We start from the raw sequence: 16,140 nt of genomic DNA, 5'->3' as shown, positions 1-16,140 counted from the left end.
GATGCAGAAATTATTTGAAAAAAATTGTATAGACATTATTAAATTTATGAACTAATAGCATTTTAAAACCCCACTTATAATCCATTAGCTAATACATTAAATAATAAATGAGAATATCTTAATGCATAACATGATAACATTTTCCCTTTTTCTACTAGGAGTAAATCAGAACTTAATTACACTCAAAATTCCCCCCAAGAATTTAATGAGTAACAATCAAATCAAGTTGAAGAAAATAATAGTTTCTATTTGTGAATTTAAGGTCCTCTGGTAATATGCTATACGAATACTAAGGAGTCATTACTTTAGCTGCAATTAGTCTATTATGTTTTAAATTGTCATTATAATTTGGTGGGGTTTTTTCACGATTCAGTAATGATGTTAAGGCTCTTCTGAGAACTCATTAAGAAAGTGTGGAATTGGAGTTTCATGTGAACAGGCTTTTGTTTTCCTTCTTTTCTCTCTTTTGTTTCAATGACCTCTTGAACTTTGGGCCACTGATTCAGTTACAGCCTTGCAACATCAAAGACGTACATTTTTTTCTTTGTATTTCTTCACCTTACAGAGTTGTAGGAGGCAATGGAAAGAAGTTAATACTTTCTCTGGAATGCCTGACAGTAGCAATCAGTACTTTTTAATAATGTTATTACACTTTTTTCAGGATGCTACACTGCTAAATACAGCTGAAGCAGAGGGTTTGGCTTCCACAATTCAACTGCTATACAGTTGCCATCTGGGCATTATCTGCTTGCTGGCAAGATTCAGAATATGAATTTCTGTGAGAGGTCAGAGGTATCAAAGAAAATTATTAGCTGATTTCAAACTAAATAGGTGAAAGAGAAAAGAGAGTTTTTAAAAATTACTCTTATTACTGGATTGTGATGTTCTGTAGAACAGAAAACTTGCCTATTTTTTTTAACAAACTAGTTATCATCCTATCTTGAATTTGAAAGATTTATTTTCTTAATGGATGATGGTCCTTTGCACAGGTTCATTAGCCATGAGACAGATGTTAGCCAGACTTAGTAAGCATATGTTCTCTAACTTGGTTTTCAGACTTTGGGGAATTAGGACATACTGAAATTTTAAAATCTGGACAAAGCTAATTTTCAGTGCAAGAATGTATTCATTAATGAAATAGCCATTCATTAGATGAACTCTTGACCAAAACCTACTTTCTCTCTAGCTCTGAAAAGGAACTACATTCACTGGAGAAGCTCTGATATTATCTAAGTATTCAGAAATAAGTTAGAAGTGGGTGGTGAAACAACAGAATAAAGTATTTAGCTTTTCATGTGAGTAAAGAGAAAATTCTAGTACTGAGAGAGCTGTTTATGAAGGAAAGAAACAGAATCATTTTGTTAACTGTGGTGCAGATAGTATATTTCTAGTGCTATGCTGTACTTATTTTTTCTTATCTACCACCAGTAAGGAGCTACTTGTATCATTGTCTGAGGATGAAGAAACACATTTATCTGAAAAAGAGTTAATCCTGTTTAAGTATACAATTATAACAAACCAAAGTCTGATTCTGAAAATGTGATGAACTGAGGCATCTAAATAAATATTTGACTTAATGTACTTAGTCCAAAAACCTCTTCACAACTTGTGATGCACTTGAAGCCCTTCAATCTCTTCAGTGAAGTAAAGATGAATATTGCTGGAAGATTAATACCAGATCTGATCAATCAGGAACCAGAAGTCATGTTCTCCAAATACTAGAATATGGTAAACCCCAAAATTTTTTCAAACAAGTTTTCTGAATATATTTAGGATCTATTTGTGAGATTCTTTTTACAACCAGGAGGTCTGGAGTGTAGTTTGCTTTGATTTTTGACTTCCAGAGATATGTTTCTTTAAGAACAACATTAAGATCTGAAAGCTTCTGTTGGCACAAATGTTAAGTTTTCTTTATTTGCATGTTAATCCCTCAGTATTAGAACTGAATTGCTATTCAGATGTGAGACACTGTAAAGGACTATCTTTTCTTTTCTGCATGATAGTTCTTTTTCCTTTTTTTTTTTTTTTTGCGCAAGTCTCTCTGTATTCCAATAGTTTTTATTTGTCTTTGTAGATTGTCATTAGTAGATCTTCTTTTGATAGACTCCTGCAGAGAAAAAGGTCTTTTCAAGATACTGTTGATAGAAGAAATACACAGAACTTCTGTATCTGGTGACCCAATGAACCAAAATTTATGATCTTGCTGTTCCAGGTGATTTTCTTGCTAGTTTGCTATGTATGACTGTGCCCACACTACCTGGAGCTGAAAGTTTGGGAAGTACCAAACTGCTTTTTTTTTACTAAGTGTGCAAACCTCTGGGGAATCAGTGTTTGTACTGCTTCGACATATCCTTCTTTCCTTTGGAAATGCAATGTGCATTTGTCCAAGATCAAAACCACTAAAAATGCAAGCTCTGTTGACCTGAGAAACAGACAGACAACTCAAGAAAGGACTACCTTGAGGACAGGTAAAGACCTGTAAAATTTCTTTTTCTCCATTTCTGGAATCCAGATGGCACTTGCTGCCTTGCAGAGAGTAATAGATTGGAGTTTAGGTAAATTTATGTAGCTTTGCTGCTGTGTATATCAGTGGCATCATTCAGTCAAATCAAGTCAGATCTCTCTGGGAAGAGAGAGAATCAAAGGAAAAAGGCCTTGTGACATGGAGAAATGTGCCATCAGGGAGGGCCAAGTGAGCTCTCTGATGCAGTGCATAAAAGTGGCAGAGTATGCCCAGACTTAGTCCAGACTGCTGCTTTCTGGCATAAGCCACCATCACAAAACCCCACTCATTTCTGGGACTGGTGTTATGTCACAAGAGTTTTTCATCAAACTTCAGCAGTGTAACAGCTGAACCCTAGACTCACCTGTGAGATGAAAAAGAGATCTGACTGTGTGAGTCTGAAAAAGTTTATACCAAGAGACTTTCCACCCAATTAAAAAAGACTGTCAATTCTGTGAGGAGATTCTATGCTGCGGCAAATACTTTGCCATGTTCGTGACTGTCTCAGGCATTCATTCGGAGACAACATGGCAACAAAGGAATAAGGAAAAGATATTCTACCCTGTGCTGCCATGTCTCTGTGAAAGGTTAACAACTATAAAAATGAACTTTGAACTAGAAAGCAATCCTATCGATAAGGTCAGCTCTTATATATTTGCAATGATTATCTTTTGAGATGTTCTCCACACCATATACAACAGTATCATTTATATTTTGTTGCGTTCATTCCTTAAGATCTGAACTGGAAGGTATAGAATATATTCAGGAACAACCTGTAAGTAAAGAAAAAAAAAATGCACTACCAGGAGTGTCTGGATGAAAAGAATTCTAGAAGATGCAGGAACTGCTTTGTGGCTCCCTGACATATAACTCAAATCCCAGATATTGCTAGTCCTTAGTTATATCTGTAGTCTCAACAAATTTTTAGAAATTTTTGTTCTGAGTATTTCCGTTTTCTCCTTCTTATTCTCCACCATTGAGAGCTGTGACATGTGGCTGGAATATAAGGATGGACTATTGTCTGGGAAGCCTTCCTCCTCTTCCAGACAATCCAACATCTTGCTGGAATCCAGACCCAAGGCTTCAGTCATGTAGGTCCTGTAGTCCACAGCGGCTCTCCTCATTTTCCATTGCTCAGAATTCAGGTGGAATTTCCACCAATGCTGTCAAGACACTGGCTTTCAGTACCTCTGCCTCCAGTAATGGTGATAATGATGGATCTGCCTTATAGATGTTTAAAATCCAGATACATGTCTGAAGGAGAGTTGGTAGGAGATACAGCAATTAGCTTTGAGAATTAAGTGGAAATAATATGTTATAGGTCAACAACTATCCATCATCAAAAAACAGAAAAAAAAAATCAGAGTGAAAACAAGGCTGGAGACAATAGTATCACAGAACCTTGTTTCTGAAAGTGACAACCTTCTGTGTGTTCTACAATGACCTGTGTAGCTGATGCAGTTATTCAGAAAGTACTTCGTATTTTGTCACATTTCACAGTGCTGAAGAAACAATGATACATGTTAATTCTTCTGCTGTGCAAGTACTTCCAGTAATGTTCCTGGTGTTCCCAAAATCCAGCCTGAGGAACTTTCTTCATTAGATTCTTCCAGTTTTCACAAGCAGTTACAGCAAAAGCAGACTGACAAGGAAGAAAATATGATAGAATTGTGCTGTATTTGCATGTCGGAAATGAGGATGCAGATCATGGTGTTCAAGGAAGAGCTAGGGGGGGTGAAAGGAGTAGAAAAGTGTAAGCTGATAAAGCTGGAAAGGAACCTTTGTGTACCTAACTATGTGGAACTCTTCACAATTTTTCTGACTGCTTTTTGTCACATTTTGATAGTGGCTCTTACACTGTTGCTATTTGTAAATTTCCCAAGAGTGGGACAATTAAGAGCTGGTGATATTGTGCTTATTTCTTTCCCTCTTCCTTGACCTATGTCTTGCTTTAGCTCTTCTATTTTGAAGTCTAATTTCATGTCAATGGAGTGAGTTAAAATCTGTTGAAGGTGAGATGATTCTTAAATCCTGGAATGGTTTTTCCTTGATTTTGAACTGGTCCTTGAAGAGCTGTGTGTGTCAGAAAGAAAGCTGAAACTGTAGACAGTAGTCAGTGCCTCAGAGTAATTGGTCAGTGAAATCTTAGCAAGTGAAAACAGAGAGATCCCGTCAATCTGATATGAAATTCTAAGGAATGCGAAACCAACACAAAACTGTGGGAAATAAATTAGTCCAATGATCTGCCAACCCGTTTGTCTTCACATTTATCTGACAATAGGTTCTTCTGAAAGACTGTGAGGAACAGAAAAAGATAGAGTTAATTGCCCTTGTTTGCCCTCCCTGCAACTAGGGAGCAGTGGGATCTAGGGCCTTGCTAAATTGCTAGTTCCACAAATTTAATAGCCAGTGATTACTGTATCTGTGAAGCCTCTAACTTTAGTTTCAAACTATAAACTTCTGGCTTGTGGTGTTATACAACATGATTGAATTTTGTCTTGTGTGAAGAAGTACTTCCTTTTCTTTGATATAAATGCATGCTCTTGTTATTTCAATGGACACGCTATTTTTTCTATATTATGAAAAATATTTAGGATCTATAAATATAAGTAGTTACCCCATCTTAGCCTCTACAAAGGATTCATGATTTCTGTGGACTTTTGCAGCAACTTCTGTGGTTGTATCTTTATTAAGCCAAAAAAAGAAGTCTGTTTAATTCTTCCTTGTGTTTTACTAGAACTTAATTCCAGTAATAAGCTCGGTCATCCTCTCTGGACTGTTCACAGTGCGTCTGAGAACTCTTGCCTGTACTAGTGCCCATCCGAGAACTTGTGATTAGGTGTGCTATAGGTGTAGCCTGTTCCCCTTTCCCAGGTGTACTACTTTGCACTTGGTACCATTCTGCTTCACCTGTCATGTTACCACAGACTCATTCATTATTGAAGACATAATTCTTTACAGTTTCAATCTGCAATATCCTGAACAAAGTGCTTGTCCTAATTCTCAAAATGCTGAGAGTTGGTTTTGCATTTTGGGCATTTTACTGTACAAAATGTAAATCCAAGTCTTTTCCATTTTCAAACTAATCTAGCTGGTTTTACGTTTTGTAATATTTTTGAGTTTTTTAATTTTCAGGTCTGCTGTTTTTCTGTAACCAACACATATTCGTATTAAACTCAAAAAAGTGTTTTGAGTTTTCCTTAATGTATTTTCAGTCCTTCTGCCCTCGACTAAAATGTTAAGAAGGAGACTGTGGTTTTACAATGGTCCACCAGTGCTCAGGCAAGATGCTTTAATTCTTGTTTGTTCGTTCAACAGTTTTTGATTTTTGTTTTGTCAGGAAGCAAAGTATTGATGTTATGCATTTGAACTAAGACATAAAAGCAAAACTAAGTCTATGTGGGTGGGAGGGTGCTCCCTATTGTCAATCCAGCTGGAATCACATGCAGAATGCAAACTGAATAAAAGTATAACAACCTGTTACTCAATACTTTGGGCAGCAGCTAAAGTTATACTTGCAATGAAGTTTAAATCAGCCTTCAGTTAAGGACCACTAGCAAAATTGAATTATTTTAGAGGAGTTTTCTAGTTTTACTATCTTTAGTTATTGCAGACTTTGTTCTTGAACACCCCTGCTGTTTGTGCACTGCTGCTCACAGAGCCTAAGACTTCAAAAACCACACTGCTGTGTATTTCTGCTTTTGGATGCTCATTGTCTTCTTACGTTTTCTTTTTTATGGCATAATCAAATTTTATCTTACAGAGACTGTCATTTTATGCAGGAATTTAATCTCTGCTGCTATTGCATTTTAATTCTTAGTCAGATCTGACTAAGAATTCACTTAGAATTGTTCTCTTAGGCTCTTGTGAAGATAGACTTCTGTGTATCCCCTATTGCCAAATTGCTTCAGAAATGGTTCAGAAATAATGAGTTATAATTTAATTTGATGAACCTTTCTGAAGTCCTTGCTTTTAGTATTGGCACAGATTAAGATATATAACAGGTTTTGAGGAAGAGGTTCCACCCAAAGATATATTTTTTGTACAAATACTCATGACATTTCATTATGATTTTCTAACATCCATGCCTTGCAAAATGCTGGATATAGTTTATTTCCTAACTGATTGTCAGCATGCTCAGAATCTGCACATCATTTCTTCTGTGTTTTGACATGAAAGTTGATGTTCCTAGGTGCTGAATGCTTCCTAAACTACCTGTTTTTCTTCTTCTTTTTTTTTAATGTAGATGCCTGCTATTTAAACTCAGTTTTTTAATTTTAAAAATATTTGTCCAAAATATTTCAGAAATGTGTGGCATAATTATGAAACATAAATTGCCCACATTCCCTTAAAGACTGTGGAATATATAAAAAGGTTCCAATTTTTTCACCTTTGAGTGCCTATACAAATAATGATTTTTAAAAGTTATATGCCAGACTTGATACACTTTTTTTTACACAGAAATACAGGTACTGAAGGGAAGGTCTTTATAATAGTTATGTTACAGTTTTGTGTTTGTATATTTTTAGCTGCCATTGGCCTGAATCTACCATAAAGATTCTAGTCTGAGATGAAATTGTTTCTGAACATGGATCAATATTTGTAATATTTCTTCAATTGGCCAAACCCAACAGGTTATTCTGTTTACAAGATAACAGGATCCCTACTAACTTAGCAATTTATATGCCCACATTTTAAGAGGGTCTCTATTTTGGACACACACAAATATAGCATGAGTTTTCCTTTATTTGTGTGAAAAAGTAGGTGGGTGTTCAAATTAAGTAACTGTGTCATCCAGTTATGTAAATTGCATATGCAAATACCTACATGAATGCATGAACTCATGTGTGCATGAAATGTACAAGTGCATAAAATTAAAGCTGCTGTGCGATTCAGCTTTTACAATGTTGACATGCTTATAAAGCTTTGGGTGGGAGAAGGGAGAGGGAAGAGTTGCCTAAAAAGAAGGTAAGTTACTTGTAAAATAATATTTTAGGCATTAAAAGAAAGTCATAAATGAAAAAATAATACACTCCTGGTATGTCCATGGATTGGTTACTCATAGAGGCTTAATACTACAGAAGATGTCTACAGGATTCCTCTGCAGAGAGATCCTAATACAAGTACATAGGCAGCTCAAATGCACTGACAATCTAGGAAGTGCTTTGTTCAGAGAGAATTTGTTAATTCTTTCCCCTATAACTGGAGTCAGCTGAGATCAGTGTAAAACTTTTTATTGACTTGGTGACTATTTATTATTCTGACTTCTAAAATTCTTTCTTTAGACCTTGCCAAAATCAGAATTTTGGGAAAATCAGAAAATATGCCAATTTTTAGACTTTGGAAAATGGATTCATTGCTCTGGTTCAGCTAAACTGACCAAACAACTGCTTAACTGCTTCTTGGATTTTGTGTATGAGCTATATGAACTGAATCAGGAACACTGTGTTTCTTAAACTTTTCTTAAACACAGCAGAGTAAGACTGACTTTTATTAATGTTTTTACCTTCCAGCTTAACTGTAAGTACTAAGATGTTTCACAGGCACTGGTTATCTGTCTGTTCTGGCAGAATGAATTAAAGGGAATTACTGCTAGGTCTCTCCTTTTCTTTTTTTCCTGAGATAACGATAACTGGCTCCACAGGTCTGTTCTGCCTGAATGAGAGACTTTCCATCTGTTGAAATTACCATAAATATTGTAGCTGATAGGAGACAGCACCTGGGACCTTGTAGTAGGTGACAGCCTTTTTTCCACAGTACACTTCTCAGCCAATAGACAGGAGAACACAGGAGCTAGTTAGAGGCTTCAAGCACTATGGATTCACAAACCTAGACACATGTTGGTTTCACAGCCTCTTTTTTGAAGAGGTAATGCACAAGTCTCTTTATGCCAGACACCTCTGTATTGTGTGCTCTGATGTGAGGGGTTAAGAGAGTAAAAGAGAAATTCTGGCCCTTTATGTTTACTGCTACTAATTTCATATGTTAATAAAGGAGATTGCCATTGCCAAAATGAAAAAAACTACTAGAGGATAGGGGTTTGATATGATTGATAGCGTTTTCATGTAGTTACACTTGGTGGATTGTTTACTGTCTCATTTCAATGTTAGAAAGGCAAATACAAAACTTAATTTCTTAACTGTAATAACATTAGCCTGTTTTCTAGAATTATGTCTTTACAGAAGGCAGTGTACATCTGCTATCTGGATGTGGGAGGCTGAGCCATTGTATCACAGTCCCCTGTCATACAACCTAGTTTAAATCCTAAATATATATAACTAAAATAGCTATATGCATCTGCTGAGTTTTCCATCACATATAGTCATATTCTTTTCTGGCTAGTAGCTATAAAAAAACCGCAAACAACACTTCACCAACACTACATCTGAAGGGAGGAAAAAAGCAGAGATACAAAAGGAAAACATGATTTGCCTAAGGTTACACAACATCTCACAACACTGACTTTCCACATTTTGCATCCACAAGTAGCATTGGGAAAAAACTGCCTTTCTGCAATTGAATATGTTAATGTCCAGATGCTGCATTTTTCCTGACTTAGGTAAGGGAGGGACTTGGAGAATATCTCAAGTTCAGTTGTTTGAACATTACTCTTGTTTCATTGGAGGCAATTTTAAGCAACTGCAGCTACAGCTTGTCTGTTAGTTGTGAACCCTGAGAGTGCTTTGTTATATTACTTGAGTGACTTTGTGTGCCTTTATTTTATCTCATTGGGGGGATAGCCTTTATTCCTTACTGAATGCTTTTAGCAAGCACCGTTCATTGCATTCCTTTGATAGCTGAAATCAAAAGCATCGTATGCACATCTGAGGTTAGTTCGGAAGCATCCATTCATGGAAATTCCTGCTTTCTGCTCTTTGTCAATACTTTCTATAGTTTTTGTGGCAGTAACTACTATGAACATTTTGATAAAGTTTCGGGATAAAACCTTATGTCTCTCAGTCTGCCCCAAGCAAAATCACTTGTGTCTCCTGCAGTACTCAGTGTTGTTGACAGTTATTGAAACCCCATAGAGGCAGGGAAGCTTCTGTGTCTTCCAGAACCCATTAGCAAAAGCTACATTATTATTTGAATTAGAAAGAGGAGTGAATATAAACGGAGACATTATACAATCTGCATGTTAAAATGCTCTTCCTCTGTGAAGTAAATCTTCTCTGCTCATCCTTTTACACTGTTTTTCCATACAGCCTTCTTTTTTGAGAAGGAGATTCACCATCTGTGTTTGTACAGACTCTTGCACACAAAATCCTGGTAAGTGGTTAAGACTCGTGTGCACCACATTAGTGTTACTCCCATCAACAGTTTGGACAACCAGTATTGTCTAGTGCACAGTGTGTTGTATTGGTATTCACAAATGGAATCTTTGCTTGATTCTATAATTGCTGTGTAATCTTTCGTGAGCCAGCAGACCTCAGTTTCACTGTTTCTATACTCCTCCTTCCCTATCTTGATGTGTGTTATTAAATAAACTGTATACTTAATGTCTCTGCAATGTGCAGGAAAAATTATTGTCATGCCTTGAATGGGCTTTTTATGTTTTGTTACGATTTACCAGACAAAGATATTTGAAAGAATAGCACAGAATTTAATCCCTGTTCACTTGCATTTAAAAACAGTGGTCCCTGTAAAAACTAAATTCCAAGCTCTCAAAATTTTGTGGAAGGAAAAGCAACCTGTCTGTTAAACTGAACTGTGACTAGAATTGTGAAAATATTTGCACATAACCCTTATAAAATTTCTCTAGCTTTAATATTTCTCACAAATGTTATGTACAAACTGTGCTCTTTATAAAGACCGGTTGTGAAGCTTCCTTGTGGAAGGGATTTCAGGAAATAAATGTTTTTGTTAGGAAAGGATACCTCATTGTGACAACATTATATTCAATGAATACCTGAAACTCACAGAAAAAAACCTTGTGGGCTAGTTTTAAGGACTGGAATTTCAATTTCATTACCATCTTGCTATAACAGCTCAAAAAATATTAATGCATAGTACTCTTATTGCTGATGCAATTTTCTCCAGCTTTGCCAATTTCATGATGAGTTGAATTGTTATCATATGCATTTTTTATATACCTTTTAGGGACAATATGTATTTTAAAATAACTGTGTCAATTTTAATGTCAGATGCTTCAAGCTGTAAAGAAATGAGAAAGCATAAAATATTTTTTCTTGTATAACTGCTGCAAATTCAAAACAGAGTAAAATTTTCAGTCCTCTGTTTGTATAAGAATTCATATTTAAATTAATATTAAAGACTTGGCAATAATGCAATCCAAATGGGAATTTAATCTATTTATTTGGTTATTTATATTGTCTCTCATACACCATGTTTTAATTTTGCCTTTGACTTTATATGAGATCCCAATTGGGAATGCTGACTTGGGAGTTCTCTCATTTTAAAGACTGTAGACAATAAAGCCCAACAGCTGAATTTGTGTCTAGACCACAAAAATAAATAATAGACATGCATATAATCATATTTTCCTATAAACATTAAAAGATAGTGAATGGTATGCAAGTAACCTCCATTTTCTCCCAAGCAGATGTTAGTACATGCCTGGTAACACACACATCAGAAGATAGAATCTCATGGAGAAAGCTGCATACCTGCTTGAACTATGTGCAATGATGGTAAGTCATAAGGCAAAGGTGACTAAAAGCCTCTGAATGATCCTACATTGCTGCTTTCATTAAATACGGAAACAAGGGGTAAAGAAATATGACTAGCTTGACTTCACTTTGGATAGTTTATTTTCCTGAGGTCTGTGAATAAACATCAGAACTGTTTACCTGTATAGCAGAAGTCTTCAGTTTCTCAATTTATCTTTTATTTATATAACAGCCCATTAAGTATTAGTTTGATTTTATTCTAATTTCTTTGACATTCACAAAGTTTGCGAGGGAATGTAACCATCCCCAGCCTATTTCTAATACCACAGAGACCATAGGTTATGGTTTTGCCACAGTTACATCCATCACTCTTGCATAAATACAAAAGGAAACCCAGAATATCATGTCTAGGAGACACTGTCGCTCCTGCAAACAGCAAAATATTATTCAAATAATTGACAATTGGAAGAAGCAAGTATGTTGTCAGCATAAGACCTGGAGGAGTAACTTCTAAGTTAGTTAAGAGGCATCCACTATGCTTTGCCAAACAAAATACAGGAAATAAGAGATTTGGCTTAAGGATACTGAGTGGTCTTAAGACTGACTTGAGAAGTATTAGACTTTTATCCAATTAATTATATAATGTGTAAAAAAGAATCCAACCATACATCAAATGGCACAGTAGTACACCTATATAGGTTATATTTAATTATGATTTAGATATTCAGTAATGCCTGTATGTTCATTTGTGTGTGAGAGTTCTGCAGCAAATACGTAAAAACATCCCTTTTAAAAAACAATTTGTATGCTAAATGAGGTATTGTTCAGTGTAGAAAACAGGTTTTTTTCCACAGTTTTCAGAATAAACTCAGAAAAGTATTTTATTCCCATGAAAAAGGGCATAGTCCTGCTGTACTGAAGGATTTTTAAAAAGAAATTAAATCTGCTATTTGTGAATTGCATTGAGTTTTCTTTGATTGTTCCCTACCCAATTCAAGAAGTTTAAAATGTTGTTATTCACCTTGAAAATTACTGTCTCTACTTCAAAGGGAATCTCTAAGTATAATCCATTTAATATTACAAGGCACTTGTATGATAATAGGACAAATCTTACAGATGGGTAAGATTTCTCTTTGCCAAATGCCTGTCTATAATAAAGGAAATGATTGTTACAAAAAAAAAGGCTTAAAAAAGGATAAAGGGCTTTAAAGGGAAAGAAAAAACACATCAAAAAGAGGGGTATTGTTTGAATCCAGAGAATGAAGATTCTTTTCAGAATAGGATTACTTGGAAACTTTTTTTTCTGATGTTTCACAAAATCTCTACTGAGACCTGGTGACACAGCAAATGAACTTGTTTTATCAAAAGTCCAGCTCCTTGTGATGCTTGTGACTCTCTAAGGTAATTTCTTGATCTTTACCTGTGTTTCTACTTAGATTGTTAAAAATCATTCAAATCCTTGTATAGGATGATCTACCTAGTTTCCTAATTTACCTTGAGCTCTCTCTCAGATTGCAGAGTTATAAGGAATTGAGAATTCAACAGTTAAATTCTCCTGCAATAATTCATCCTGCAAAATTGAGCAGCAGTGCCAGTCTCAGCTGGCACCGAAAAAGGGTAAAAGTCTCTCCTTTTCTACTTTTAATGGTTCTTCTATCAGTGTCCCACCAACCCAGGGAGTTCTACAGGTGAAAGGGACAAGAAGATGGGAGAAAGTATGACATGTAATAGAATTATGCCCTGATTGGGAATAAAACCTACCATCATTTCCCCTACAAAACTTAAAAATCACTCCCTAGTTTCAGGGCTCATTTAATTTTCAGTATCCATATAATGTGTGTGTACAGAAACAAACTTCACTTTTTCCTTGGAATATGAGAAGGCAAACGGTTTTGTTACTGTGAATACCCGAGTTTCCTGCTGTTGCATTAACACCTTATACTCATACACACTCCCTTGGTTTCTGTGAAGATATGAGTCTGTGCTCATTTGCATTTTTAAGAGATCTTTATATTAACATATTTGACAATCAATTAAATAGAAAACAACTTATAGTCTCTGGATCCTCTGTCAATCAAGGTAGTGTATTTGGTGTTTTAGATCCTAGGACTGCACAGTGGGTGATTTTGATTAAATTCTCCAAGCTGATTTGTTGATAGACTAAAATCCATGCCTTCTTTTCTTCAGGTAATTGATAGAATAAATACATCACAGGTACATCCTGAACATTCATAACAAATCTGAGAGGTCTTCCATGTACCTTGGGTGGAATGCCAAGGCATATATCATCATAAGAAATTAAATATATCACTAGTTAGAGGGACAACTTGGTAAAGAGTGGTCAAAGCTTAATAGATTTGCTGACCAGAAGATAACAAAACAGAACTGATGGAATTAAATTTCTTCCAAACTTTCCATTCTATCCCATCTATCACCAATGGACATGGACTCATTGGAGTGGGTCCAGAGGAAGTCGTGAAAATGATCAGAGGGCTGAAGTACCTCTCTCATGAGGACAGGCTGAGAGCACTGGGGTTGCTCAGCCTGGAAGAGAAGGTTCCAGGGAGACCTTAGAACACCTTCCAGTACCTGAAGGGCCTATAAGAGGGCTTGTAGTGATAGAAGAGGAGACGGCTTAAACTAAAAGAAGGTGGGTTTAGATTAGATCTCAGGAGTAAAATCTTTGCTAAGTGTGATGGGGCACTGGCAGAGGTTGCCCAGAGAAGCTGCATATGCCCCATCCCTGGCAGTGTTCAAGAACAGGTTGGATGTGGCTCTGAGCAATCTGGAAGGTGTCCCTGCCCGTGGCAGGACGGTTGGAACCAGATGCCCTTTAAGGCCCCTTCCAACCCAAGCCTTTCTATGATAGGATTCCATTTTTTCTAATCTGTTGCTGGAACACGAGGAGGCAGACAGATGTTTCACATATCTGTGGTTACAGGCATGTGTTATTGCCCACAATCAACAGTTTCAACTTTCTTGGGTTTTGGCAGTGTGTTTTTGAGATATGTTATCTTTGATAACAATAGGACATTGTGGAAGAAATATCTGTTCAGAAAGTAAGGGAAGAGAGTGGAGTACAGAGTCAGTTTCATAGCAGCCACATATAGTAACTTGTACAGTTAGTCTGTCTCGGAATTCAGAAAAACGTCTTTCAGTTTCTCTGTAGATCAATTCAAGTGTCTTATTACATTGTCTCTAAAACAGCAATAGCAATGCTATGTCCTTCTGCAGGTTATAGCACTTACAGGATATAGAATGGTTACTTTTTAGATTTTGGTGTGTACATCTTTATAAAATTATTTAAAAGAAGAGAAAAATGTGGGTGTGTTTTGTTTTGTTTTTGTTTACCTGTGACTAAACTGGAGACAATTAATGGCAGGACCAGCATCTGCAGCATTCTCATGAGTAGTTCTCCTGGAAATGAAAAGTACTTCACTTCCCGATAGCTCATCTTATATGATCGAAGAGAAAATCCCAGGATTACACCTGAAGGGAGGAAAAAGATATCATTACTCAGTCTTTTAAAGTAGTAGTAACATCTGAACATGACCATCTGTAGAGTACTTACTTGACATATCTAATTGTAACAGTTTTTACTACACTGATTTACTTTCTCCAGTATCATCTACTACTATGAGTAGTCCTACTGAAAACTTGAAATTATTGTCATGGTTTTGGAACGGTGTTCCCAATTTAGTGCTCCCAGTGAAACAATGCCAACCATGGGTAGCTTGCTCAGTTCTCTGCTCCCTCCCTTGTGGTGGGATAGAGAGGAGAACTGGAGGCACAACATGTAGACATCATGCCTTGAGATAAGAACAATTTACTAGAGACAGCAATGAAATAAGAAGAAGAACAGTAATAATTTTAATAACAAAGTGTACAAGAGGCGAACGATTCACACACAAGTGCTCACCATGCAGAAATCCCCAACGTGCTCTAAGACCTGGAAGGGGCCCCTTCCCCTTGCCCCAAAAATGATGTCAGGTGGTATAGAATAACTGCTGGGTCCCAGCCAAGCCCCCTCCCGGCTACTGCAAAAACTAACCGTCTCCTGGCCAGAATCAGAACAGTTATTCAGAAGGATTTTTGTGCTGCTATTTTTTAAAATCAGGATTACTGTCAAAGGTGTCTTGAGTGCTAATGAAAAGGAAACAATCCCAGGCACTGTGGCCAAGTGTCTTGAATTCTGGGATTTTGACTGTAATCATATACGAAATGAATACACATACTAACTAGCAGTCTTCAGAAGTCTTGTCCGTGCCTGTTTACTCTGTGGGGCCTGGTCCTGCAGATATGCTTCAGATTGAAAGGGATAACCAGGACAGATTTGAGAATCCCTTTGTGGCTTGGTCTTTTCGTAGTCAAAAAGAAGTGGGAGGTAAGCAGCTGCACACATGCTTACCTTCAGGAATACTGATACTTGCAGAGAAGAAGATGATCAGCATTGGAAGGCCTTACTGGATAACTAAGTGGTGGGTTTCAATGCCTGAGGGACAGTAGCAAGGGCATGCCTGGATCCATTTATCTTGCTGGGAACAGATAAATGATGCTTGAAATACATTTACAAATGGAAGCCTTAGATGGGCTGATGTGTGGCAACCTAAATTTCCCAGCTACAACTGTGAAGATTTTGCCCTGTACTTGCCACCAACAGCTTTGTTTGCATATTTATTTAGTTACTTGGTCAGCTGGCATGACTAGTTGCAATTTGCAATTGTGAAATGGCTTGGTGCCTGTCTGATGTAGGTCTTCTATACCCAGCCAAATAACACATGGCTTTATCTGGAACACATTAACCATACAGATGGTGAAACTCAACTATCTCTCCGTTCATGACTCCATGGTCTTCCCGACTGTCTAGGACTGGCATTTTGGTTAACTGTGACTGTGTAGAAAGCTGGATCAGAATTTATTTTACTGGATCAATTTTTAGCCTGGTCAATTCCTTGAGGCAGCTATTTTGTATGGCTACACAGGTGTTGGTATTTCACTGATAGAAAT

The 16,140-nt window shown here is 36.7% G+C and overlaps 1 protein-coding gene across 4 annotated transcripts in view; it reads right to left on the bottom strand.

Moving 5' to 3' along the window:
- The window catches only part of SLC1A3 (solute carrier family 1 member 3), a 59,473-nt gene that overhangs the window by 27,338 nt on the left and 15,995 nt on the right, over positions 1 to 16,140 (bottom strand). For 3 of the 4 annotated variants that reach the window (XM_069001226.1, XM_069001228.1, XM_069001229.1), the window contains exon 2: positions 14,485 to 14,622. The exons of the other annotated variant lie outside the window; for it this stretch is intronic. In XM_069001226.1, the coding sequence (XP_068857327.1) occupies positions 14,485 to 14,622 (138 nt within the window). The remainder of the gene's footprint in view (positions 1 to 14,484; positions 14,623 to 16,140) is intronic. 4 annotated transcript variants of the gene reach the window in all.

Source organism: Aphelocoma coerulescens (assembly GCF_041296385.1).
Source record: "Aphelocoma coerulescens isolate FSJ_1873_10779 chromosome Z unlocalized genomic scaffold, UR_Acoe_1.0 ChrZ, whole genome shotgun sequence".
Taxonomy (NCBI): Eukaryota; Metazoa; Chordata; class Aves; order Passeriformes; family Corvidae; genus Aphelocoma; species Aphelocoma coerulescens.
The sequence above is the reverse complement of the archived record's forward strand: the minus strand, read 5'-3'. Positions and strand labels throughout refer to the sequence as shown.